A 26,814-nucleotide genomic window follows, 5' to 3' on the forward strand; every position below is an offset into this window, starting at 1 on the left:
TATTAGTATTATAAGAGATGCCATCTTGTGCATTTTAGGCAATTCTGTCTATGCAAACGTATTTCTGTTTTTATAATAAGAGACATGCTACACACGACTGATTATAAAACAACAAAGATTATCATTAAACATAAAGCATGTTTTTGTGTTATTTTACTTTTGAATTCTGTCACATGTTCTATGCATGCAATGACATTGATACACAAGATAAGATACTGGAATTTTGTCAAATCCTTAACAAGTACTTGTCATAGTTTGGGGAAAAACTGTTAAAAATTAGGCCTTCATATTTAAGCAGTATTGTCTATGTTATGTGTACTGACAATACACTACAAACCTCCATCATTGGAGAACATTGGTTCTCACTAAAACATTGTGAGGCCTACATTAGTGACAGCTAGGCATTTATCATGCTATTAAAGGTACAATAACTCCCTACTCTATCCATGCTTTTAGGATGGAAGAATACTGTTTATGGACATAACTATGTTAAACCTGAAGTACTGTGAGCTAAAGGCACACAAGGATCCTGTAAATGATGATTTAGAAACGGCTGTCAGATTTCAACTGCAACAAGCCTGATCTCATCTATTTCTGCTTATTTCTATCCATCTTTGTTTCACATTTGGTATGGCCCGGTTTAGAAAACATACAGTTCATAGATACGTTTACTTTTGTTTTAGAGTTGGCCGTTAGTTGAGCACAGTTAAAAACGTCATTATCCTTCCTTATTTTAAACAGGTGGTTTCTTTGATGCATGACATCGATCACAATCAGTTGCTAAATACATGCCAGGAATTGCACAATAAACTGGTACAAATCTGGAGTTTGCCTTTCTTGGAACTGTTGCACCAGGTCCCCCTATGCAATGATGTGACTGCCTTCACAAGGATGGTAGGCAAAGAGAAAAATAGAAAACTACACTACCCTTCCTAAGTACAGTGCTATTTACAACACTAACAGGACATTTTCACAATTAACCACAAATTACATTTTAATGATGCTTATAGCAGCTTTTAAATAGTAAAAAATATATTATTATTATTAGTAGTAGTAGTAGTAGTAGTAGTAGTAGTAGTAGTAGTAGTAGTAGTAGTAGTAGTAGTAGTCCTATTTAAGGGACAGTTATGGACTTTTCTCCGGCTGCCCAAAGGCGGCCGGAGAAAAATTCAAATTAGCACCCCTAAACAAATAGGGGTGCCAACAAGGACTGAGCCATAACTAATTAACGAAAAAAACGGTCAGAAAGGACTGTAAATTAAATAAGCAAAACCAAAGGGGAGGTGGTACAGAGCACGCCCCCTAGAGCCCACTGGTTGACAAAAGATGGCATATCGCCAGTGGACTCCGCGTGGGCGTGCTCTAACTTAACCCTTGAACGGACTAGGGCCCTGAACATGGCCCCACAGTCAAATAGACCCTCCCCGATCATCTTACGCTCCCTGGTCTTGTAGATGGCGAGTCTAGCAAGAGCCAGGAGCAGATTCACGAGGAGGTCCCTCTTCTTGGTGGAGCCACGAACAGGGTGCCCGAATATGAGGAGGGTTGGGGAGAAATGCAGCCAGAACTGCAACAGGAGGCTCTTTAGCAGCAAAAAGAACGGCTGCAGCCTGGCGCACAAAAAATAAATGTGACTTACCGACTCGGACTGACTGCAGAAAGGGCACGCGGCAGTAGTGGTAGTAGTAGTAGTAGTATTACAGGTTATCTAGTTGTAGATAATGAATCATGTTATCAATTAATATAATGATTCCCCAGAAATTCCAATATAATTATATGCTGGGTTTTCTCTGTTGTTGCTTAAACTTGTTCTAGATCAAAAGCAAGTCTTAAGGTCTGGCTGAGTGACATTTTCATTTGCAAAGCTTCAGAAATAAAATTTAAAAAAAATCGATTTGAGCAACTAGATAAAAAATAGTCTTGAGAAACCAGAGGTCAAACTAACAATACTATTTTGCATTCAAGGCCAACGATTTCACAATGAAGATGCAAATGTACCTTTAAGAATGACTTGCAGTTTGCTTTCTGAATTGATAAGACTGCTATCCTTCGGGTATGCATACAGGAAGTTTTGTTAAATGCATTTGTCCTCAAGGAAATAGTTATGTGAACCAGTAAATACATATGAACTAGAAGGTTTTCTTTTAGTTTTTTTGTTTTTGTTTTTTTTTTACTTTATTCATCACTAGAATTTGAATTTATAATCTGCTGTAACAGAAACAAAAAAATGTTCTTAATTCTGATTCAAAAAGTTAATCATATGCAATAAAGTTACATTATTTTGGATTTTTTGTTCGCACAACTCCCAGTTTGTGATTTCTAAAGAAAAGTTATTAAATGTAATATTTGATATCATTATACAGTAAAACATTAAGTGTTGACACTTAGTTTGGGATGGTGGACTGCCCTTGCACACAATACAGTATGTAATCTAATACATTTCCATTACCCACCAGCAAAGGTAACGGGGTGGGTTTGGAACATGTCTTGGTTGCACTAAAACTGATATGGAGACTGACATTTGTGGTGAATTGTGTGTATTGGTGTCCACTGTTGGCTAAGATGAGACCACCAAACTTATATCATCTGAGACCTGAGGTGGATTTGAACTTTGGCCTGCTTTAAAGCCATGAAGGGCTACCCAACTGCACCACCTTGCCCCCTAAACATTTATTTTGTTATAAATACATACTCTTCACTCATGGTTGTGTATGATTTTCAGATGGGGTCCTTGTTCCTGGGCCATAAATCTGGAGCTGTTGCCATTGTAGATATCCTAATAAACAGAGGATTTCCTGAGCAAGAGAGGAGACCTCACCCAGGGCACAGTAAGACATTCCCCAGACAGGTTTCAAAACATTCATTTAGGATCAATTATCCTAATGCTCTGGGCTTTTTACTTATTCGGTTTATTTATTTAGTTTCTACAGTATAATCTTTAATAACATATCAGCAGATTATCTCTTTAAGTTGTGGCTTCAAACCACTGTGGCAATAATTACACTGTACAAAGGTTGGACATACAATTGTAAACACATGCAGTATCATTAGAAAATGGCCGTGTATCCTGAACAGCTTGTCACGTCTTATCAGTACTGTTCTGGCTGCTGTTGGTAGCCCTACAGTGTACAGGTGTATCTATTTTTGTGTCCACCTCTCTTAAGTACCCAATCTCAATCACAATCTCTAATGATAATTTATTTCTTAGTTCTTACAAAGGTAAGCTTGTGGATCTTTAGCCACCCATTAACATCCCATGTATTTCATTGTTTTTCTATCCTAAACAATGGGTTCTTAGGAAGCCTGGTGTCCATTAGAAGCTTGTCTACATGTGTAATGTAACATGATTCTTATAAGGAATTCGGATACATTCTTTCAGTAGTACCAGACAAACCCTTGAAATACAGACATTTTAATAAATACATTTTTAGTGATGATTATTATGAGTCATACAAAATGAACATTTACCTCAAACCCACTTGGTAATACCAAGGGGTAGCTACAAGTGTGGAGATGGTAATCAAATGTAAAGAGAGGTAAGTTACATGACTATTTTTGTTTCTTTGATAAGGCGGAATTAGACGACGTAACATGTAATTTTAATCTTATTTTAGAGAACCTAATACACTGTATATAAAAACTGTATTTGATTACCTGGTAAAGAGTTTTTACCACAAACTCACAAAGAAATATGCAACACTGCAACTGTGTGCTCAACACGAGGGCAACGATGAGTGCACACCAATTACAGGTATTGTATTACAACAGTTGTTGTTATGTTATCAATCTAAGATATATGGTTTTGTGTATTTCAGGAGAACCAAAAAGATGAACAGTCAGGCCCCTGATTAGAAATTGTATGTGTTTGTTTTTAATGAACAGAGGAAGATAAACCCAACGATGAGAACGACGACACAAGTTTCAAACAGGAACACCGTGGTCCAGTGTTAAGTGTGGACTCCTGTCCATCCCTTAGTCTCTTCATGAGCTGTGGGTAGGTGAAAAAAACACACATTGGGTCTTATTCACAAAGCTTGGACTCCTTACCAGTCTAAAACTGTTTCAGGAATACCACATTTTATTTAATTCATAAAAACATATTTGAAACCTTTCTTTAAATAAAAATATATATATATTAATGAATTAAAGTATGCACTGTAAGTGAATAGGTCCTAATGAGCATAAATATAGGGACATTGCCTTAATCTAACTATTGAGAAACCACACAGACTGCCCAAGCAAGAGGGCCTTCTCTAGGCCTATTTTAGTTCCAAATTGTTCTTAATAAAAATCTAAGTATGGCAATGCATACATACATATAATGAAAAAAAAAAAATCTATTGTGAAGCAGTGTTTATTTAGAGAAACTTGTTAATTAGGACCTGTTGTTTTCACATTTATAATACAATAATGAAGTTGGAAGTTAAAAACAATATGCTAGACTTAAAAACTGGAAGGAAAACTGAACACTGCTACAATAATAACATGTGGATTTACAATATGCTACTTATGAACCATAACTCCAACCTAGCAGTAACTGTTCTAACACTTGGAATTGAAACCTCTTTTCTGCAAAACTTTAATGTCCATGATTTTGGATGAACATTGTGAAGAAACTGTAATAAAAGTAACTACAAAGGAAAGAAACCCTTATAGTTTATATTTTGTTTTATATTGTTCAGATCTGACTACACCATTAAACTGTGGGATTTTCAAAAGACTCTGGTGCTTGATTCCATATGTAGTAGCGATACAAGTGTTAATGTGGAGTACAGAGCATAATATAGAGTCTTTACAGTGATAACAATTTCGTTTTTATTGTATTATCTTTCTTAAGAACTAAGTTCACCACAGAAAATGTACAAATGTGAGTAAAATACATATATTGCCCTTAATTATCAAGAGTCCTTCATCTATGAAGATCCCAGCCTGAAGCATGATTACAGGAAAAGAGACCAAGAGACTGATATTTTAGACATGGAGTCATACCTGGTGAGATATGTATACCTATTGAACATGCACAACAGCATCTACCTCTTCAGTGTGATCAAGAAATGCTCAATTGGATTCAGAACTGAAGACACATAATCAAAATCCAGTGTTGAAATGAAAGGTGTCACCAACAGTAGGCTATGGTAAACGTCATTCCGTCCATGTGCAGTATCTGACAAAGGCAGATCCCAAAACCTGCAGCTAATAACAGATCTCTGGTTACCAGTCACTCTTTATCTTCTACATATGCATTCACCCCAGAGTGTTAATTTAAAAAATTAAACAAAAAAAGAACGGCTTCATCGACATATTGGAGTTGCTGTTCTGATGCCATCTTGTGGTGTGTTCTGCATATTAATATTCCACTTTGAAGAACTTCTGGCGCATATTTCCAAAGCTTTTATGTTTGTTTCTCATTTTGTAACATTAACATAGATTCTTCTCATAAAAAAAAAATACAGTAAACACCTGGCCCTCTGTTTCTTGGGTTATGATTTTTCACATTATTATATGTTATTATTATTTTTTAAAGGGAAGCCGTGTGTAAAGTTATAACAATCTCCTTTGTTCCTGTCCAATGTTCCTCTAGGTACCATACAAGGGATATGACTTGACAGAGTGTAGTCTAGAAGAGACTGATGATGTAAGGACAGCGTTATGTACTGCTACAAACCACAGCAAGTAGATAAGAATTTGTTAAAGTCATGCAGTTTGAAAATATGTGGATTATTCTGAATTTTTCAGATGTTTTAAACTGTTTTAAACTTTATTCCAACAAAGATAATTCAGTAACATTAATTGTAAATTGTAAATTTCAGATTTCAGAACATTCCGGTACATCTTTATTTGCCATCTAGTCATATTGTGTAGATTACCAACTGGCAAAAATTCCAGACATGGATTGTGTATTGTGTTATTTTCTTAACATGAAACATTCACACACACACACACACAGTGATAACGAGAAGCCACATTATAAAAGTGTTTAGAGAGAGCCTTCTGTCACTTTGTGCTGTGCCAACTGCGTAAGCAATTCAGCCTTCACTATAGCCATTCTCATGAGGTGATCTAAATAATAAATAACATGAAAAGCTTATGCTAACTACAAAATACTAAAAGCACAAGGAAGAGTTTTCATTAGGATTTCAAATGCACCAGTTAAAACATGTGTTTTATCTCTGAAAAATGTATATTTGTAATTGCAGAGGCTTCAAAATGAATGAAAAGACTTTTTAGGAATCAAGTGTTATAATTTTTTTTTTTAATGTTTTTTTTTTTCCTTTTCCCTAGACTACAAGTCAGTTTTCATCTGGGAGGGTTCCATATGCTGCCTCTGCCACCTATCGGTCTCCTCGAGATTCGCAGGCATCCATCAGTGAATTTCTGATAACACCTGGTAGTTCTTCCATGGATCTGCAAGAGCTATGGCTAAGTAAGAACTTCTCAATGGGAACAGCATGATTCGACACTAGAGTTATCAAACCATTAATCAGTCACTGAGAACAGCATGACTTGACACTTGCGTTATCTTGAGTTATCAAACTATTCTTAAGGCAAACCTATTCTCTCTCTTACTCACTATTGTTATCTATGAGCATAACCGTATGCAAGCACACACTGATGTGACTTGTCAGTCAAACACTCTGTTAGTTTTGTTTTCATTTACTAACTGGTGAAAAGCACAGACGTATCAGCCATTTCTTTCTTACTGGCCACTGTGTGAAACATATCTTACTAAACGCTAGGTTGCATCTAGAGTAAATGTTTCCCGCCAGCGATAAGACAAGCAAGTTAAGTAAGTCTTTCCTGACAATTCATTTTATGTATATGTTCCATAGTCAACCATATTGTATTTCTGCACCACTTCACAAATCCACAAAAACTGTGATTTACCATGCATTTGCAATGGTTTTACTGTGCTGTACTACAGTAAACTTTTATAACGGATACACTGTATTGTATTGAAATGTATTCCATTGTTGGATAGGACAAACTACTCATATTGTGTAGACATTATTAAGTTAGACTTTGGGATTCCCCCCCCCCCCCCCCCCCCACACACACATGCACACACTCCTATATTCAGCTACCCAAATCCCCCCTCCCTCTTCTCCTTTACTCCATTTTTTTGATTTTTTTTTTTTTTGCAGTGTATGAGCAAATGCGGTTGTCTCCTAGACCAGGGCACCCTGGTGAATCTGTCCTGGATAAACTCCAGATTGGAATCTCCTCTGAGCATCTGTCACCAACCCCCATTCCCCCCAAAGAGCCAGAGACAGAAGAACAGGTCAGGGTCTATCATTCACAAATAAACACTGCAACGGTGACCCGCTTTTCAAAGGGGAAACATTCTGTACATGGAAGGGAATTCCACTTTCTGGTCAAATCTGTGTGAGTGGTAACGGAGAGCTGTATAAAAATAACTTGATGACACTGTTTTCAGTAGAGCAATAGTACCAAGTAGTGCTACCTGTTCTAGGTCTAGCAGTGTTACGAATGACTTTAATACAGACTGATAATATGCAATAGCATCAGCAGCTACTAAAATAAACTTTGTAAATGGGCAGCAGTGTGGAGTAGTGGTTAGGGCTCTAGACTCTTGACCAGAGTGTCGTGGGTTCAATCCCTGGTGGGGACACTGCTGCTGTACCCTTGAGCAAGGTACTTTACCTAGATTGCTCCAGTTAAAAACCCAACTGTATAAATGGGTAATTGTATGTAAAAATAATGTGATATCTGGTAAAAATTGTAAGTCGCCCTGGATAAGGGCGTCTGCTAAGAAATAAATAATAATAAATTCAAAGATAAACATTTTCACTAAAAGTATTTTGCAATGTCTTCCTTAGTATCTCTAAATTACTATTTAAGTGATAGTGGCCATTAATTTAGGCTCTACCTAGTGGTATTTGACCACGAAAGGGGTTATGAGTCTCAAGCTGAAGGCGAGGGTGCTAATGAAAGTCAAACGGTAGAGCCTTCATTAAGAGGGCACTTTAACAAAACACATTTTCTCATTATTTTCTTTAAAACAACACTTCACAACCTAAATTTACCTTGAACTTGTAAAGATTCGCAGGGTATCCTTTCGCTGAGAAAGAATTAAGGAAAATAGTCCTGAAAATGTTCATAACAGATCACATACATAATGAGACAGATTTGTCATTGAATTTACAATGTTTTTGTTGTTTTTTTTAGTTTTTCAAATTTTCCACTGTTGCGTGTTTTATAGTTGTGGGTGAAATATCTGTGCTTCTGTGTGCAGTTTATTGTAAGGAATGGGTTTCTTTGAATGTTCCCTTTGGTAGACTCCACAAGATAAACCAAAGCCTTTACCAGAAGACCTAAAAGAAGAACCTAAAGCAAAGGCACCAAGAGTTAAGCAAAAAGCTCCAGAGCCACAGGTGGAGATGGAGTATGTGTCACGCTTCAGCAATATCAAAACTGGCTTCAGTTCCAAGCTGCCAATGCTGGATTTAGGTATGGGATTTGCAAATCTGTTTCAAACAAAATACAGGTCATCATACACAAAGAACCATTTACATGCACAATACTCCATTCAAAATAGATGAAGTTCATTTAATCTGACATAGAGGTGCAGGAGGTTGGCTTTAGAAGTCGAACAAATAAGTTATTAAACTTATCGAATCAATATAATCTCTTCTCGTAATGTATTGAGGAATCAAGGCTGTAGGGTTATAGGAAAATTGGCTCAAGTAGAAGCGAATGGACGTTCATTACCCTAGAACTGTATTATATACTGCTTTATTATTAATACACAAGTTAAAAATCCAGCTATATTTGTTTTATAACCATTACCAACCTTTATTTAATCCATTGCCAATTTAATTGACAAGAGGGAAAAAGTTGATGAAGAGAATACTGTTAAGTGACTGAGGTACACAGCCGATTGTGATGTCACCGTTTTGAATTGACTTTGCAGTTGAATGGAATTCTGAGAGGTGCCTCGGGTGTGATTTTTTAAAGCATGTGACGTCAGCTTGTACTGATATGGAGAATACAGCACAGTAAAAACTGAAAGTTGCTCGGTTGATGTAATGACTTGCTGAAAATCAATGTTCTTTTTGTTTCAGGTGATAAATGCACTGAAACACAAGTCACCACACGAGAGGTACATTTTTTAACCTTTAATATAGGGTGTATCTTTAACCTATAACATGACATAATATTATTTGGTACGCTTTAAATTTAGCAAAATTTGTTAAATGGTAAACTTTTATAGGGGTTGTAACATTAACTGGTGTTAGTGGCACTTTGTGGCTTGATTACATGCAGTCTTACCTGTGTTAGCAGTGTCATGCTGCTGCTATCTCCACAAGCTAGACTGGAGAAGTATGTAGGATTTGCTCAATTGGAGTTTCTCACTGCTGTCATCATGTTATTTATTACTGTACGGCCTCCCATTCCTTCCTGTTTGTCGGCTGAGATTGCCCCATGTAATGCGCTACAGTCTGTTGCTAAGGGAATCCTGGTAGCTCTGTATCGATCCGCCCCTTCACATATAAAGATCGTAAAGTTAATCTCATAAATGACGCATATAAAGTTAAACACATACATGTGTGGGAAATTTCTCGATCATGGTATAAAAGGTTATGCAGTGAATCATCACTGAGTATGGAGAATTATCCCGCTCATGACCCGGAGGTTATTAACTTTCCAGCTCATTTGAGAGGAAATCCTTGGTAAGTTACACCATCGATTTATTTATACTTAGATTTAGTGCATAACCCCTGTTTTCCATCATTTCCTTCTAGACTGGATACATAGAGATTTCAATGGAAAAAAGCGTCCCGACAAAAACAAGAAAAGAGACCACTCTGGATTCAAAGGTCAGAGGTCGTCAGGGAGCGAAGAGAAAGTTAAGAAAGGTACTGAAAATGGCAAGAATTATAAATGTGTGCTTTAAAAAGGACTTGTTATTTGACAATTCTATAAAAAAAAATTGTTTAGGCCATGTTGGCTGTTAATTGTTCAAATACAGCGTAATGGCCCTTCATGAATTCATTAACAATGCAGACACTGTTGTAAATGCATATTCTGAATATGAGTAGCCCTGCATACAATAAAGCTGAGTTGAGCAGGTGCTTGAGAATTCTAAATATAAAAATGAGTGAGCGCCAGAAAGACATGGCAGAAATGCTTCATTCATGTGAGTCTAGCAGCGGCGCCTACTACAGATGGAGCACAAAATGTTCTGTTTTGAAAGTTGCCAGTATTAACTGTTGCAGACTCTGTATGATGGTGTATTCCCCAATGCTCAGGTGTTCTGCTAGTTTTATAAATAAAGGATTTTTTTAAACCCTGATTCCTTACAGTGATTTTATTATTCAAGTATGTTAACAGTATGCCCATCTTGATTTCATTTCAAGTAAAAAAGATATTATAATAATTAATAGTACTATCTGCCTACAGAGTTTTTGCAATTTACCATAAGTTAATGCATTGTGTGTAGCATGTCTCTTATTACAAGATACATACTTTTGCACAGTTTGAGAAGGCTTCTTTACATTGGAGTGCAATTGGACTGTCAGTGCAGCTGAGCCACTGTTCACGTTATGCAGTTTAAATTAGTTTTAACACGTGTCTTTTTTTCCTCTCAAAGATTACCACAGGGAAGCCTGAAATTCTGTCGAAGAGTACAAAAGCAGAATTGAGAAGTTTACCTGTGGGTGAAAAAGCAATCTACCAGCTCGATAAACAGTTGGGTAAGCAGACTGATGACTCAGTGGAGGATGTCTTGTCTTGCTCTCAGGCAGTATTGTCTGTAGCTGGAGTACAGGCTAGAATTCTAATGTACAGTAGCTCTGGATCCCTGCTTTGTGAGTCATGAAGCCTGACAATAGGCACACATGCAGTACAGTAGGTAGTGGCCAAAGCTTTGTGTCTGAGGTTATTTGCGGACACTGAGGGTTTTTTTTGTGGCTGTAGTATTGCACGTTCTTGGTAATAAATCTAGTGTTAAATGTTATACTGTAACCACAGTCAAACTTGCTTAAAACAGTCATTCACAAGACCATCTAAAAATAGTCTTTATTCACATATGATCATTTTATATCTCCTGGTCACTATGGACAGGAGGCCCTTCTGTGCATCTAGCTGAAATATGTAGATTTCTTTAAAAAGATTTCAGTTGCACCCTTTCAAGAGCATTTGGATGCCTCACAGAAAGATACAAATAAAGACGCCTGGGCCAAATTGACCCAGCTGTTAATGGGTACATGTTGAGGTATTAAAGGTATGGTATTGTTCCCTACCCTAAATCAGTGTAATTACCCTTGCACAGCCCTCGTACCATTTTATACTAGGTCTCATACATTTAGGGTTCCCCCAATGTTCTCTATACTGTACAAAGCTGCATTATAAGAGCATGAGGAGTGATTTTAAAACCACAGCAATTCTACACCTTTAAGGCAGCCACTTATTACTGAGAAAACAGAAACAAGCAGTTCAAAAACTATAATTGTTCTTGCCTGCAAGGACTTTAGCCTTTGGCTTTTCAAACTGCAAAAAGCACCCTTACCTCTGCCAGTAGATGGCAGTAAGTGATCATTTATTTATTGCCATTGCATTGAGAGCAGTTTAATTCCACGTTTTAGAATTTTAATATAAAGTTGGTGTAATAATGGGGCTATTGTTTTCTTTCTAAATAATAACTGTAACAGATTTTTTTTTCTTTTTTATGTTAATCGAGTGGGTATACCTACAGCATAATATCTTGCCATTTAACATTATGCTGCATTTACTGCCTTTCTTATTCAAAAGTAATTTGTTGGAAGTTTAACCAGTAGGGGGTAATGTGGTACAATGCATTACTTTATTGTTGGATTAAAGTATAGCTACTGTATGTACAGTCAAACCTATTTGCATCTCCTCAATAAACTAAAATGGGAACACCTTTGGTAGCACATACTGTTGTGTAAACAGACTGTGCCTCACTGATCTATTTGTAATGTCATTAATGATAATGCAATGCCGTTTCAGATGTGAATATTCCTAAACATAATGAATTACCGGTGCATGGCCTACTTTATGATACTGAGACAGCTGTTCCTGAACCCAATGATGTCTCTGAAACTAAAAAATATGCAAAACAAAAGGTACAATCTAGGGCAATGGTGGTATGTGCAGATGTCACTCTTACATGTATCTGGAAAAACACTAATACAGTTGAGATGTAACTTGGTTAACACTGTTTTGCATACATTGTTGTAAGTATTACATTGTGAGGATATATGGGGTTGTCTCTCTGTCTCAATATGTGTGTGCCGGTATTTAACTCTTACATGTATCTTGAGAGCACATGCTTTTCCACATACTGTAAATATTTATTTTAACTAAGTAATTTGAATCCAATGTACTATTAAGAATTTTTTTTTTTTTTTTTTTTAAGAAAAAAGTTCCACCAATGCCTCTATTTTTGTGCTATAAAAGATTCATCTACTACTGTATGTAGTCATCTACTACTGTATGTATTATTAATATTACCATACATGCAAATATTCTCAGATTAATTTTCCAACCAAATATTGGGCTCACAGCTGAATTTAAACAACCAGTGACCATCACTAACAAAGGAACTCAATTCAAACATTTATTAACATGTTCTCTGATGTGTTCCAAAATGACAGCTGGCATACAAATTATTTATAATTTATATTCCTTCTAGAGGATCCTGAAAAATGTTTCATCTGGACGGATTGAGCAAGAGTTTGTACTGCTTGAAGGTGCACAGCATAGGTTAGGCACAGGTGAGTTTATTTCCAGCAATTCCAGGAAAAATTGTACCTTTCTGGTAGATGCAATTGTGCCCTAAAGAAAACATTTATAAAAGTTTACCATAGAATGTTTACCATTCTTTTTCTACATTTATAAATATTAATTAAAATAAGTTACTTACTACTTGAATTGAAGCTGTAACTGCAAGTAATATTTTCTCCCTTCCCTTTTAAATGCTTTCTGTAATAAAGCACTGATGTTCTGCTTCATAGAAACAACCTTTTTTTTCAACGTTGAGCAACAGTATAAACGACAAAGCACTGTGCAGCTGCCAGACAAATCAGTGACAGTTAGAGGAGGGACCTTGACAGTCAGGAACAATCTATACTGAATCAGATAATAGGTTTAAGTCTACTGCTAATCAGCTGTGCAATAAAACCCATCTAATGTTATTTAATCTGCTCTTTACAATGTTTATGTCCCCTTTGCATAACCCCCACCATTTTTTAGTATTTTGTTAGCATGTGTTATAAGGTTTAATATTGATTACCTAGCAGCTTCCTTGGGCTTGGAGCAAATTTCGATTTTGATTCGCTAATGTAGTGTAATAGGGATATTTTGGAGACTTCTTATCATTGTATACTTGCTTCACAGTATCCTCAATGAACAACTTTATGGTGGGGTTTTAACTTTCTTACTAGTTTTACCTCAGTTGTGTTTGTTTGTACGTTGTAATGTGTTCATTTTGTGTCTTGATTCAGCTGCTGTTGACTTGTTTCTGTTTTGTGAGACTTCTATCTCAGTGGGAACTTCTCTGCTTTAATAAATAAAAATGTATAAATAAATCAAATAAAAAAAAATAAACATTGCTAAAATAATGATTAATACTTTTTTTTTTTTTCATTTTGTAGATGATATCCAAGTGGAGGTATGTATTGGTTTTACAATGTGGCCATTTTGATTTAAAACCTGCAACTATTTTACACTAAAATATAATCTGTAGACCCATTCTTCTGTGGTGCAGTCTTCCATGCTGTACCTTGATGGCAGACTTTAGATTTTGACCTGATTATAGTCATGACCTTAAACATGGAAAGATAACTATTGTAGACCATTAAATCCTATGCCCTGTTTTCAATTGTTTGGGGCTAGATGAGGTACAAAGTAGAAGAAATGTAATATACTAAACTAATAGCACAAAAGTGTAATGTTAATTCTTAGTAGAATTGAGAAACAGCTTAAGTTCTGTATGTGTTCATGCAGAACAAACCTTTCATTGTTTTGCTCTGGAATTTCAGTTCTGTTTTAGCTTTGAGTTTAACAGGAACAGACCCAAATAACTGGATTATAATGGAGTAAAACAAACGTTTGAAATGGTATAGCTATAGTTTGTGAGTTAGGGGACTGGGGATTATTCACATTTATCAAACAGTACTATAAACATTCCTCTGCAGTATCCCTTTCCTAACCAGGTGCATTAGATACCTACCTGTGTGTCTGTCAGTATCTATCATTCTTTTACCCATTATGCATATCTCAGTATCTACCTCTTGTTCATGCTTATGTGTTTTTTTTAGTTTTTTTCTTTTTGCTTGTAATGCAACTTCTGTCTTTATTTTTATATTTGACAGGATAAAATGCAAAGGCACTGGCAAAGGTATGTAGAATGAAAATCCCTTTTTAAAACCATCAATCAATTTCCTATCAATTTACATTTGACTGCAATATTATTTGATGCAGTCTACGTTACTGTACTTTCCAAAAGGACGTTTTTTTTATTGCATAACGGTATTGGTTTTAAATCTGCCTTAGATAAACAGTAATTGCCATTTGTTAAGCAAAGTTGTAAGTCAGATCGCAAATAGCAGCACTGTTAGCATTGTACCTGACATAAACAAATACATATACAGTATAAATGAACTTTTGGACAGTACTTCAATGTACTAAATCAAACCAGTGGTTTTAAAGCTATCTTTATACAGTCACAGTTTCTTCACTGAGGATCTAACTTGAAATACACTACACATGTTTAAGGTGTGAAAAATCATATTTGATGCAGAAAAAATAAATCTGTCAGGACTTTAGTTTTGTTGAACAACTGTCATCCCAATTGATGTTTAAGAAGAAAACTGCTTTAATAGGAATTATTACAGCCGCAGGCTAAGTATAGTACTACCTCAATGTTCGCTTTACAGTGAAAAAAAGACTGAAGAAGTACAGAGGCCCCAAGAGCTGAAAAGGTAAGGTTCATCATTTCTTTTACTCTGGTGGTCCCAGACACCATTTCAGCAAGTCTTGTTCCAGAACAAGCTATTGATAGTATATAATGATAACATTTGCATTTATTTTCATGTGCAGGGAATCTTCAGAGAGGAAAGTCCCTTTTGTGATGAAACAAGATGCTTTTGAGCATTATAAGTGCTGGATAGACAGAGAGCTGGAATGGTAAGGCACATTTCTAGGTGTTACAGTTGATATAAAACGTTTTCCTTGTAACACATTTATTATTCAGATGTGTTCCTCCAGCTCTTTTTGTGAAAATTTGTGAAATAAAATTATTTCTGTTCCACTTCGATAACCATTATTTGGCCCATTTAGGAAAGGTTTGCTTGTGCTACACTGGCTCCATCTGACCTGTGGATAAAAAAAAGACAATGCAATGCACGTTGCTGCCAATTAATGTACTTTTAAGTCCAAAGTATTCTGCACATGTTAAAAATAAATCAGTAGGATGCAAATAACTTCTGCAATTTGCATTGGTGCAGATGGGTAAATAATGTAATTCAAAGCAACAGGATTTGGTTTGGATCTTTGCATTATTTAACCTTTGGATGGTGATGCTTGCATTGTAATAAAACTGATATAAATATTGGGATACCAGGGTCATGCAGCTGTTAATCCTGTCTTCTTTGAAACTGATTTTGTAATGAGAGTTTTCATTTACTAACCCACAGCTGACAAATATAGGTCTTAGAGGGCAGACATGCACATTTCTAAAACCACCTCAGAAATTCAGCGTTCTCATTGGTTAAGCCATTAGTTTGTAAGCTTGGTAAAGAATGGTCAAATGACCAAAGTTGAAGTAACAATAGACTCACATGATAGGATCTTATACAGCAATTAAATATTAAGAAAATGTAGGTGGTTGAAAGTTTCCCCTCAACTTCCCGTAGGCATGAATGTTCAAGACTGCGGAAAAATGAAAGAAATCAGCGTGTACACCTCAATCGAGGGATCCTGGAAATGAAGCGGCTACAGCACTGGCAGAGCCAGTCTTACCACTGGGACTGCATGCCATCTCACACATCATCTCACAGTGAGCTACCGAATGAGGGACATTCTGTCGTGCTCTCTTTCTTACATCTTTGGTGTAATGTCCATACAGAAAGTTTGTAGTTCAGAAGAATGGTGAATTGTAGCTCACAAAATAATACCATAAACCTTACCTATTTTGCACTTCTACCAGCTACAAACTGTAGGTCTCAAATGTGCAGTTTGTACATAAACACATGTCATAGCATTTTCATTTCAAAACATGAGTTCTGGTACTGCTTTAGGTCACTAATTGGTTATTCACAGGAAAGATGACAGTGAAAGGCTGGAAATGATTTCATCCTCTGTGTGAAATAGTGCCCATGCACTATATAATGAATGACTGTGCATCGTGAAGAACATTTATGGAACTATTTTGCTAGCTACAAAATACTAGCAAACTAAATTATTATTATTATTATTATTATTATTATTATTATTATTATTATTATTATTATTATTAATTTATTTATTTATTTTTAATTAAACACTTGTAGTACGGAGTGTGAAGAAGGTTTAACTAACCCATAGTTAAGATATTCATTTTGGTATTTGTATGCAAATTAGTAATACAAATATCTATGTTGGATATATATATATTTTAATAATCATATAAACCAGGCACTCTAAAATGCAAAGTTTGCAGTCAGAGTGCTAAATATTCCGATATCTAAAAGGTCTGAGTGCTGTGTATTAAACAGATCTTATTTATTCATCTTTTTTTTTTGTTTTTGCAGACGTTCCTTTCTGCAGTGCATCTTCATCTGAATCCCTCACTGTGAAGGAGAGCGCTGGTTTCCGGACCTCTAAGACGCCCCCAAGAGGAATCTCCTGCCCCCCTCTCTCTGAACCCCTCTCCCCACTTTCCCAATCACACAGCAGGGTCCGTCTGCCCCACAGGGCCACTGGGGAAGAACATCCTTTCAGGTCAGTGAAAAAGGAAAGCAAGGGTTAATGCTCACTACCTCTTTCAAATCACTCTTTCCCTTCTGCTTTTCCCCCTAACTTCTGTTATAGCTGCATACAGGACATGTTTTTTTTTTGTTTTTTTCTTCCGGTGTGTGTTTGTTTAGACTAATCTTCTCAGATCTCTAATCCCTGTAACAGTCAGTTAAGCAGCCCTCTAAGTCATAGCAACCAGACTTTGTTTCCTTTTCAGACAATACTCCATTTTCTCCCATATAAAAACATACATTAGTCCTTAACCCTACTTGAATGTTATTCAATATCCACTGGTACTATAAGACTTACTGGAATATAGTACTGTTTCTGTAGTTTATATCCATGTGAGATGGAAAAGCTCCCCTAAAAAAAATGTTTACAACTGAACCATTAGCTATTCTAAGAGACATTTGAGGTCTTGAAAGCTTGTGATTCTCCTTCTCTTTGTATATCATCTCTGGATTGATATGGTTACCATTTCATCTAGCAGCAGATTACATGAATGCTGTTGTGGTTTTCCCCTGGTACTGTAAATTACACAGTAAAGTTTATCTTATGCATTTCCTGTACTGTGATTTACTGTAGTTCACCATGGTTGTGTCCATGCTTACCACTCTTAGCTGTGGTCTATCATGATTGTTTGCACTTTGCCTTGCCGGACCTTCTTCACTAATGAGAGTCGGGTGTAGCTGGAGACGCTCTGCCACCACACAGCTCCACACATGTCGACATTCAGACAGGCATCACTAAACGTTTATTAGATTAGCAGCTGCAAGGTCTTGACGCATCAGTTGCTGCCATGTCAAGCTTTCACTGTGCATTTTTCCATGATTTACTTAACGTTGCTATGCTTTAAGTATAGTATACATAACTTTTAAAAGGAGTGGAACACCACTGTTTGTTTGAATAACATGCATGATCATTGCTTTTTCCTGAATGATGCCAAAATATACCATACTACAGCAGAATCAGGTTTACTATATGCAAAGGTAGACACTGGCCTTCCACAGTAAGTTCCTCGAGATGTTAAGCACTAACATGGCAGACCTGAGTGTCCAATCTGAAAGACATCAAGCAAAACAGTGCTTTGTGTATCCTCCACATAATGCTATAAGCCTTTAAAACTTGTAACAGATCAATGGATGGTAATAAACAGTGGTGTAGTGTCAGACAAAATGTACCCCTCCATCAAATATGGCTAAAATCAATTGACTTTTCTTTTCCTTTTTTACAAAAAGGCTATCTTCAGTCATCTTACAGGGGTGCATGTTTTTATGTAAGTTAATCTCTTGATGTCTAGACTTGTGAAGTCACTTTCCAGGAAACTGAAGGTACCCGAGGGACCTTCACCAGGGTATAAATACTATCCCAGCCTTTATGAAGACCTTTTCCAAACAGAGCTAAATCTGAGTCTTTGTGTATTCAAGTGTCTCGTCAATGAGCTACGATTGACTTGTGGGAAGCCATGTGTGTTTTAACTTCTGGTGTGGTCAGAATGGTCAGAACTTAGTCCCAAGAGCATGCACCCATGTTTACAAATTAGTCAATTTCGTGTCTGAATGTGTACAGACCACTGTAATAGCCAGGAGAATCCCAACTCGGGTAAACACTTGGCCTTATACTTTTACCTTTGTAATATATTTGAACTCAGCTGTATTTAAAAGTGTAGTGTCTCATATGGTGTTAAATGTCAATTTGTAAACGAACTCTACTTTTTATTGAGTCACTAATATTATATTTATAGGCAAGCTAGCCATTTCATGTCTAGAACATGTAAATATTGATGAGAAATCTACAGTAGAAATTCCGAATTTTATTTTATCACAACGAAAAGGGAACTTTTCTGACTGAAATAAAACTATTGCAATGTCCAATTATTGTTCTGACTAGCTTCTTTCTGGTTTGTTTTGTTATAAATTAATATTCTCTCTGAAGTTGTGACTTTGCATTTGTACTTGCTTTAAAGTATATTCTGTTTTGAATACCAACAAAACCATTTGGACGACTCATGCTTTAAGCAGTCAGCAAACTGCTGGCTTGAAGTGGTCCATCTGGAATGTGTTTTAGTATAATAATCTGGGGATATATGGACTCTGTCTGTCTGTATTTCGCACTAACATTTTCACAGACTCTCTGTATACTGTATCTAGAAAAAAAGGCCATTCTTTAGCACTAATTATAAGGAGTCAAAATCTGGGGATATATAAAAGCGCCTTGTACTGTATGTCTTTTGGTTTGTATGTGACACATTGTTGTGTATCCTTTATTCAATTGTAAAGAAATAAGCATATACGAATACATATGTTCACCTGTCTGTATATCAAACTTACATTTCTACATGTGTATACAGTTTATGTTGGTTATGGTGATAAACTTTTTAATGTTACTACTAGCTATGAATTAACAGTCTTGCCAAGAGAATAAATGTCAAGGGCATTTACTGTGTCTCCAAAATGCACAATACAAATATTCATTCTCTTTCTTACTGGGCCCTTTATGCTTTTCTTATCTGCTGCCAAGCACTTGGAGAGATATATTGGACAGACCTTTTGGTCTATATAACACTGCTTTTGCTCCAAGAGTGGAAATAGTCAGAATGTTAATATTTGAGCATGCATCTGAGTTGTTTATTACATGTTTTCCAACTCAAAAAGTCTCTTGTGACAATTTAGAAAGAACAGTAGACCAGTTTTATTTTTTATATTTATCATTATGTATTGAGTGCATGCAGGAGCATATTTTAGAGTCATTGAATGCTTACAATGTACTACACCAGATAGTTGCTAAAAGTGGCACAAATACCTAATAGAGGAGACCCATATACAAATACTATTCTATCTATAGTATTAGCATAAAGACTATAGTAAAATATACAAGGACTATATGGAAATTCTTAAACTAATGTATGTAAATACCATGCTGTGCATCTAATATCAATACAATGAGCGTTTATGTCAAGGATCAATATTCATTATTCATTGAAAGAAAAATCGAGTCAGGACAGAATTAACAAGCTCCTGCTCTGTAAAGGCCATCTCTATCAATGTCAGGGCTTACTTCGTTGTAAACATTATAAGGAGCCAGGGTTGCTAGCCAATCAGAAAATGTTATTTTGTCCAGCTGTTTTTTAAGATAACACTGTTGTTTTGAATGGAGAACCTTTGTGTGTGTGTAAGTCAGTGTACAGTATGTAGATAGACCACATTCATTCTAGGGTTTGTGATTGTCTACTCTATATGTCCCCTTGGATCCGGGCTAAATCAGATATCAGTGTCTTCCAAGGATGTGATCAAGAAGAACAGAGAAAGGAAAGCTGCGGCTGATCTATTTGACAATGACTCAGCCAGGGGCTTGTTGCTACTGAAGAGACGCCAGTCCAGACCATCAGTCCTCAGCAAGAGGGTAGGCCTGCTATTCTTAGGTCTTCTGCTGTACTAATCTGAGTGCACGGTAATACTGCAGTATGTTAGCAAGACACAGCTGTTTAGCAGGCTTGTCAGAGTATTTTTATAGTGTGTTATTTCACAGTAAATGTACTCCACACAAAAAAAACTGGTTTCATGTTGGTTTTACTGCTGTAATATAAACTTTATGTTTTAGATCATGAAAGTTTACATGAAAATGCAGGTCCAGAACTGTGTACTGCTGTGTCACAAAGACGGCCAGAGTGGGTGGCGTCAGACCAGAAAAGGAATACACAGACAGACGGTGGTGATGATGAGCTGAGTGCAATGGCTGCACTCAGCGTTTATTAACAAATAAAAAGGTTTAACAGTACAAAACAGGACACGGCACTGGTAGCCAAAAGAAACATATAAACAAAACGGACTAAACACTTAACAAACGGTGCACGGAGACAAACAAACACGGTGAGTACAAACAACTATTATATTCACGATCTTTCTATTTACTTTACTTTTACTCCTCGCTCTCTCACCCGTTCTCCTCTTCCGAACACCCAACCCTGAGTGCAAGAAATGTGCGTCTATATATACTATTGTGCTGGGATTCAATTACTAATTAATTATTCACTTGAATCCCAGCACGTGAATTAATTCTGTGCAACCCCGTGCTCACATATTACATTTAACCAGCACGTGAAGTGATTTGTGCTCTCCTCGTGCCTAAATACAAATCTACACTTTCTAAATACACGTGAAACACAGATCCGTTTATATCCCGTGTACCAATCTATACACCGACATTAACACACGCAACATCCAACATACAACACAGATCACACAAATGCACACAGGGGCGGGGCACTTTGCCACATGCTGTTACATAAAAAAAAAGTTGACTAAAAGCTTCATTAGGGACACTTTTTAAATTTAAACAGTCTAGCAGTATAGTATTGTGGACAGGAATTACAAACAAATGACTGACCTATTAGTAAATTGATTTTTTAAACAAGTGCATGTCTCTATATCTGTATTTATGTGTGTAATTAAATAAATGTATAGGTCTGCCAACCTATTTCTGTTTTTCTTTTTATCTGATCCAAGCTAATGTGAGTTATTTATCAATCAATCAAATAATCAATCAATCAATCAATCAATCAATCAATCAATCGAAATACATATACATTTATTTTTAACCTGTCTCTATCCTGTCCCAGAAAGAAAGCCTATAGCATTATAAATACACCAACCAAAGACATGCAAGCCTCAGCATATATAGACTTTCCTCAAACACTAACATCATTATAAGTTTAAATAGCTCATAGATCTAGTTTCAAACACAGTATGTTTTTCTTTAGCAGTCTAGTACTTTAACCATTGTGAAATATCCTTTTTTATCCACCACAAGTTCCACCCCATTGTGATGAAAACAACAACCCAATAAGGAAAAGGCTCTTATTCTCGTCCATATCATTACACAAGAACACACTGGATGATGATCGTAAGCACGGTGCCTATTGCACAGATTTTTTTTCCGAATTACAGTTTAAGTGGAGCTGCTGTGTTCTCTATTTCTACAGGCTCTACGTTCTGTTGAAAATTAAAAGCGACACCCCAGATATTAGTTTACCCACTGCATTTGAAGAGAGGCTGCTGATGGACCGCTTCACAAATCACAGATGAGTCTCCAGACAGTCCAGCACCCAGCCATAATAAAAATCACAAAATAAGTTTCCATAAAAAGCATTCGCTGGATCTCAGTTCATTAATCACAATTCTGGTGACCAACCATCCGCAGTTGCGACAATGTGTGCAGAAACATATGACAAATCTATTGCCACTGATGCCAACCCGAGAGTAACCTGCTGCCAGGAAAGATGTGTGCAGTGATTCCGCTCAGGTCCGACACAGCTGTCTTCTTCAGCCCGTCTGCATCATCTCTGTGCTGCTCAGAAGGGTCTACCAGGCAGACCCCTCTGGAGCTTTATTTCTGAAATGAAATGTGAAAAATGAATTGAGGTCCATTCATAATAGATTAGTCCAACAGAACCAGAGAGTTCATTTAAAAATGTGAGCTTAATAGACAATGATCTTACAGTCCAAACACCATCCAAAAGCATGATGGAAGCCATGACATCAGTTTCTGTCAACACTTTGCGGTATAACATTCCAGTACACAATGTTTTAAGATAGTAAGACCAGCTTCATAAGTGTGTTTCAAGTATCGTAAACCTTTTGTTGTATACTAGGCAGTTAAAAACAACCAAGTCTTCACTGAGGTGTCAGACTGGTAAGTGCAAATGACTGCTTAGTTCCGAGGACCTGTAAAGATTTTACAGCACTGTACTTTACCTTAAACAACCAACATTAGTTTGAGCCAGTAAAAGTAATCAAGGGAATGACCCTGCAGTAAAGTGAATATTAATGCAAATGCCTATATTTACTTATTTGTAATGGTAGAAGACAAAACAGACATTTGAAATGCATAGACGGTATGTTAAAATAAAATAATTGTATTATTTGCTTCCATGTGTCAAGCATTTACTGAATTTTAATGTTTACCTATACGTTTCACCATACCTATCGGTCATTTAGGTCACTTCAGCCAAGGAGATATTGCAAAGGTGTTTGATTTAAATATATATATATATATATATATATATATATATATATATATATATATATATATATACATATATATATATATATATAATCATTAGAAGAGCTAGCAGCTTGTAGCAAACCAAATGAGCTTCTTTGCAGTGTTGATCATTGAAAAAAAGTATATTGTTATTTGAGAAAAGAGACTTTAAAATCATGTGTATTGTGAACAGGACCCATAGTTTACAGTTCATGTCCTTTGCAGTTCATATCCTGCAGGCAGTCGTTTTGTTTACCAACTGTTAGTGACTTCAACTCAACTTCCTTCTATTTCTTAGAACTTTTACTGGATCGATTGAGTGCAACATAAAATATTCATTCTCTTTTTAAAAGCCATTTTGGGCTTCTGTTAGGCAGTGCCAAGTCAGATTGAATCTCGTATAGCACTCCAGAAAATGTTGTTTCGTCTGTCATCATCAAAATTAACTAGAATTTGGTTTCTGACGCAAGTTATTTAAACTGCAAAAACTCTTGCTGGTTTAACAATTATCCTTTTGAAAAAAAAGGAAATTATATACAGTATTCAATTAGAAGTAGCATGCTTTTTATTGACAGTTGCTGCAAATACTGCAGAAGAACTGTCAGAAGTCAGTCTTGTAGGCTGTTTTTAGTGCCATCAGAAGTCTGAATTACACGTGGCAACAGGACCAATATTGTGATACTGAGCTTGAGACAAATACCTGGGTTGTTCTGGAGGGATATGTGACCATTGCTCAATGATTACCACCACCTGCATTACCCTCAGGAAAGTTTTAGATGGAAAGTCTGCAGCAAAGTTCTTTTTCACGTCGTCAATTTTGAGGCTGTTTCTTGTGAAACATCAGTAAAAATCCCCAGCTGACAGATCACCTCTTCATTGGCATAATAAATGAGTCAGTCAAGGAAAGTGCAGTTACACTAGAGTATGCTGCATAGCACAGCAGTAGTTTTTGTCTAACTCCTGTGAAAGACAAGGGGACAGATTTACTAAGCTTGTGCTCCAGTGCAACTTTATTGATCATTTTTTATTATTGATATTCAATAAACTAATAAACAACCAACAGATCTAACTTTGCTATAACAGATGTAAAAAGAGGAAATAATCAAATATACAGGGTGTCCCAGAAGTCTCTTCGTTTCTTCAGCAAAGCATAGATAAAATAATTCAGCTCATTTTGATGTGTGGCGTAGATAGTCAACAGGGTGTGGCTGCCCAATTTAATAGAGAACATCCTAATCGACATGACGTGATATTGCTTGTTTTATATGTCACCCTATACAAACAAATACAACCAAAGCAAAGCTCCTCACACCATAAATGATATTGTGTTACACACTATCAATTACTGATCCTGGATGAGGTCTATAAATCATTGTTTGCTCCAGGTAAGTAATATCTCTGAAAGAATATAGCCAAGGTAAAACCAAAGGGGGATCTGGAATGAATCATGAAAACAGAAATTTGCTGCAGAAATGCCTGCAAGTAGCATTCTCAATGCTGCGATTGATTGCTAGACCCTTGAATCATCACACAATACAAACATTACTTTTCAAAAAACTTGGAACTCGTGTACATGTATGGAATGTTGTATTAGAGTGAAGAGTTTGTCTTCAAAAAGATTACCCTCTAGCTGATGGTGTCCTGCGACAGACTAGCATCTGTATAGCGGGTGCAGCGCAATTATGCAAGTCAGCATGAAAACTGACGGCACTTCTGTGTTCTGCCAGGATTTCCTTCTGCCTGAAAAGCTTTTCTTTTCTCACCTTGAGGGTGTATAGTGGACAAGTGTTTTATTCACTCTCTGTGGTTCAAGCTGTCAGCGCAGGTGGGAGCGGTGCCTTTTAGAAAGACGCAAACTGAACTCATCGGCTATAGGGTTGCTAATTAACTGAAGTACAGCTCTCAGGGGTAAATACAGAGGTTGAACAATGAAAATAGAAACACCTCCCAATTGGGTGTAGGATTATAGGCAGCCGGAACAGCACTAATTCTACATGGCAAGTTTTCAAGGTGTTCACATTGTAGCATTCTTCAGTGTTTTCTTTTATGAAGGGGTGGAGAACTGCAGCCAATCTGATCTCCAGAATGACCCATAGAGTCATCGCTTTTGAGACTGTCCCTCGTAAAACATGCAAGTGATTTGTTCAGTTGGATACAGAAGTGGCAACAATCATCCCTCTGTCATTGTCAGATGTGCTGTCTTGCCTATCATCACCGAAACAAACAAATTAAACCTGTAGCCTTAGGCACACTGTATTTTGATCAGTCAGGTTATTATCTGAGATGTTGAGGTTTTGCCAATATGTGTTACTGTGTTCTCCATTAATACAACTTTATTATTAATAGAATAAATATGTGTGGGAGTACTATATTCACAAAGCTGTTGACAAAAGACTGGATCAATTGTGCAACGTTCAAAACATTTCCTTTTAACTTCATTATTTTACATATTGCAACCACTAGCAAGGGATGTACTGTACTGCCAGACTGACAATACTCTGGGTATTTTATATGAGGTCTTCTTGTTTTGTGAAACCACAATACTGTTTATTCTTTTTTTTTCTTTTGTTTTGAACTAACACATGAGAACAATGACACGGCTAAGCCAATATAAAAAATATGCCAGAGCTGGAAATGTTTCACAGCAACCGTTAAGTAAAATGCTTTAAAGAGCATATGGCAAATCAGAAATCACTGTGCTATATACAATTCTGTCTTTTAACTATCAGTGACAACTTTTCTGTGATTTTGAAAAAGATTAATCTCCTCAACAGTTTCAGTCATGATGGGCAACAAAACAGATGTGACAGACTTTGACATGAGACTTACTGTAGGCACCTGATTGACAGGCTCTTTTGTATATAACACTGCACAAACGGTTGACGTTTCAAGAGGAACAGTCTGAAAAGAGATGACTACAGGTGGTTCTAGAGAACAGTCTTTGCTTAAGATTTCCACCACATCCTCCTGAAGAAATTAGGTGAGTATGAGGAATGGTCAAATATAATGTAATGCCCTTGTAGACTAGCCACGTTTGATTTAAACCCTACCTAAATAATGAACAATCATTTTAGAAAATATGATTATAAGTGACATGAATGGCAATCAAGTGGTTTCTGCATGTGCTGATTGTGCATTCCTTGGTTCAGTAGTTCAGGACAAACCACAAAAGATACAGACTTTGTAATGAATTGTACATTTATTTGATGATTATGGAGTATGGAACTGAACTGAGAAATTCGCAAAATATGCTGAATTGCATGCATTTGGTAAATAGTGAATGACATAACAATACATTGATTTAATTACTATAACACAGTATAATTGTAAGGGTTCTTTGGTGCACATATCTGACTTCTACACTATATATATATTGTAGAGATCTTGATTCCTCTGTATTTGAAGTCTGTACACTGTACTTAATGAGTAAGTAGCTTCCAATTGAATTTTCTTAGTTTGTCTTTACTGTCCCCTTACCTTTTTATGATCTAGTCATCCGGAGTGGTTCTTATTGCAGTTACTTAAATACTGTGTGGTGGTGTTACTAATATTAAGACACTTTGGCTGGTCCAGCATACATTACAGTACATATGTCTATTACTTACTCTTTAAATATGGTAAGAGTTAGAGGCGATGACATGCCACTGTACTGTATATACTGTTAATGACACATTATAGACACTTAGGAAAAAGCAAAACATGGGTAAATAAATCAGTCATTTAAAGAAAATATTTAAAGTACTCAGCATGTTTAACAGTTTGTAATCATAATTAAACCATGATTACCTTGGC

The 26,814-nt window shown here is 36.4% G+C and overlaps 1 protein-coding gene across 1 annotated transcript; it reads left to right on the forward strand.

Moving 5' to 3' along the window:
- The first annotated feature begins 108 nt into the window (after positions 1 to 108).
- Positions 109 to 17,008, forward strand: LOC131697870 (uncharacterized). The gene is made up of 21 exons (XM_058989605.1): positions 109 to 531; positions 742 to 894; positions 2,723 to 2,828; positions 3,883 to 3,994; positions 4,683 to 4,744; positions 4,904 to 4,992; positions 5,582 to 5,635; positions 6,283 to 6,424; positions 7,143 to 7,279; positions 8,298 to 8,469; positions 9,084 to 9,121; positions 9,765 to 9,878; positions 10,613 to 10,715; positions 11,992 to 12,107; positions 12,677 to 12,758; positions 13,638 to 13,654; positions 14,358 to 14,383; positions 14,922 to 14,966; positions 15,085 to 15,171; positions 15,900 to 16,042; positions 16,776 to 17,008. Exons 1-21 carry the CDS (start codon positions 475 to 477, stop codon positions 16,991 to 16,993), a joined length of 2,073 nt encoding a protein of 690 aa, XP_058845588.1. The 5' UTR covers positions 109 to 474; the 3' UTR covers positions 16,994 to 17,008.
- Positions 17,009 to 26,814: the final 9,806 nt, after the last annotated feature.

This window comes from Acipenser ruthenus, chromosome 16, assembly GCF_902713425.1.
Source record: "Acipenser ruthenus chromosome 16, fAciRut3.2 maternal haplotype, whole genome shotgun sequence".
Taxonomy (NCBI): Eukaryota; Metazoa; Chordata; class Actinopteri; order Acipenseriformes; family Acipenseridae; genus Acipenser; species Acipenser ruthenus.

Coding starts and splice junctions, on each gene's coding strand:
- LOC131697870 (XM_058989605.1), top strand. CDS start 475: ATGGACATAACTATGTTAAACCTGAAGTACTGTGAGCTAAAGGCACAC. Junction 10,716..11,991: donor CCAGCTCGATAAACAGTTGG/GTAAGCAGACTG, acceptor ATGCCGTTTCAG/ATGTGAATATTCCTAAACAT. Junction 14,384..14,921: donor ATGCAAAGGCACTGGCAAAG/GTATGTAGAATG, acceptor TTCGCTTTACAG/TGAAAAAAAGACTGAAGAAG.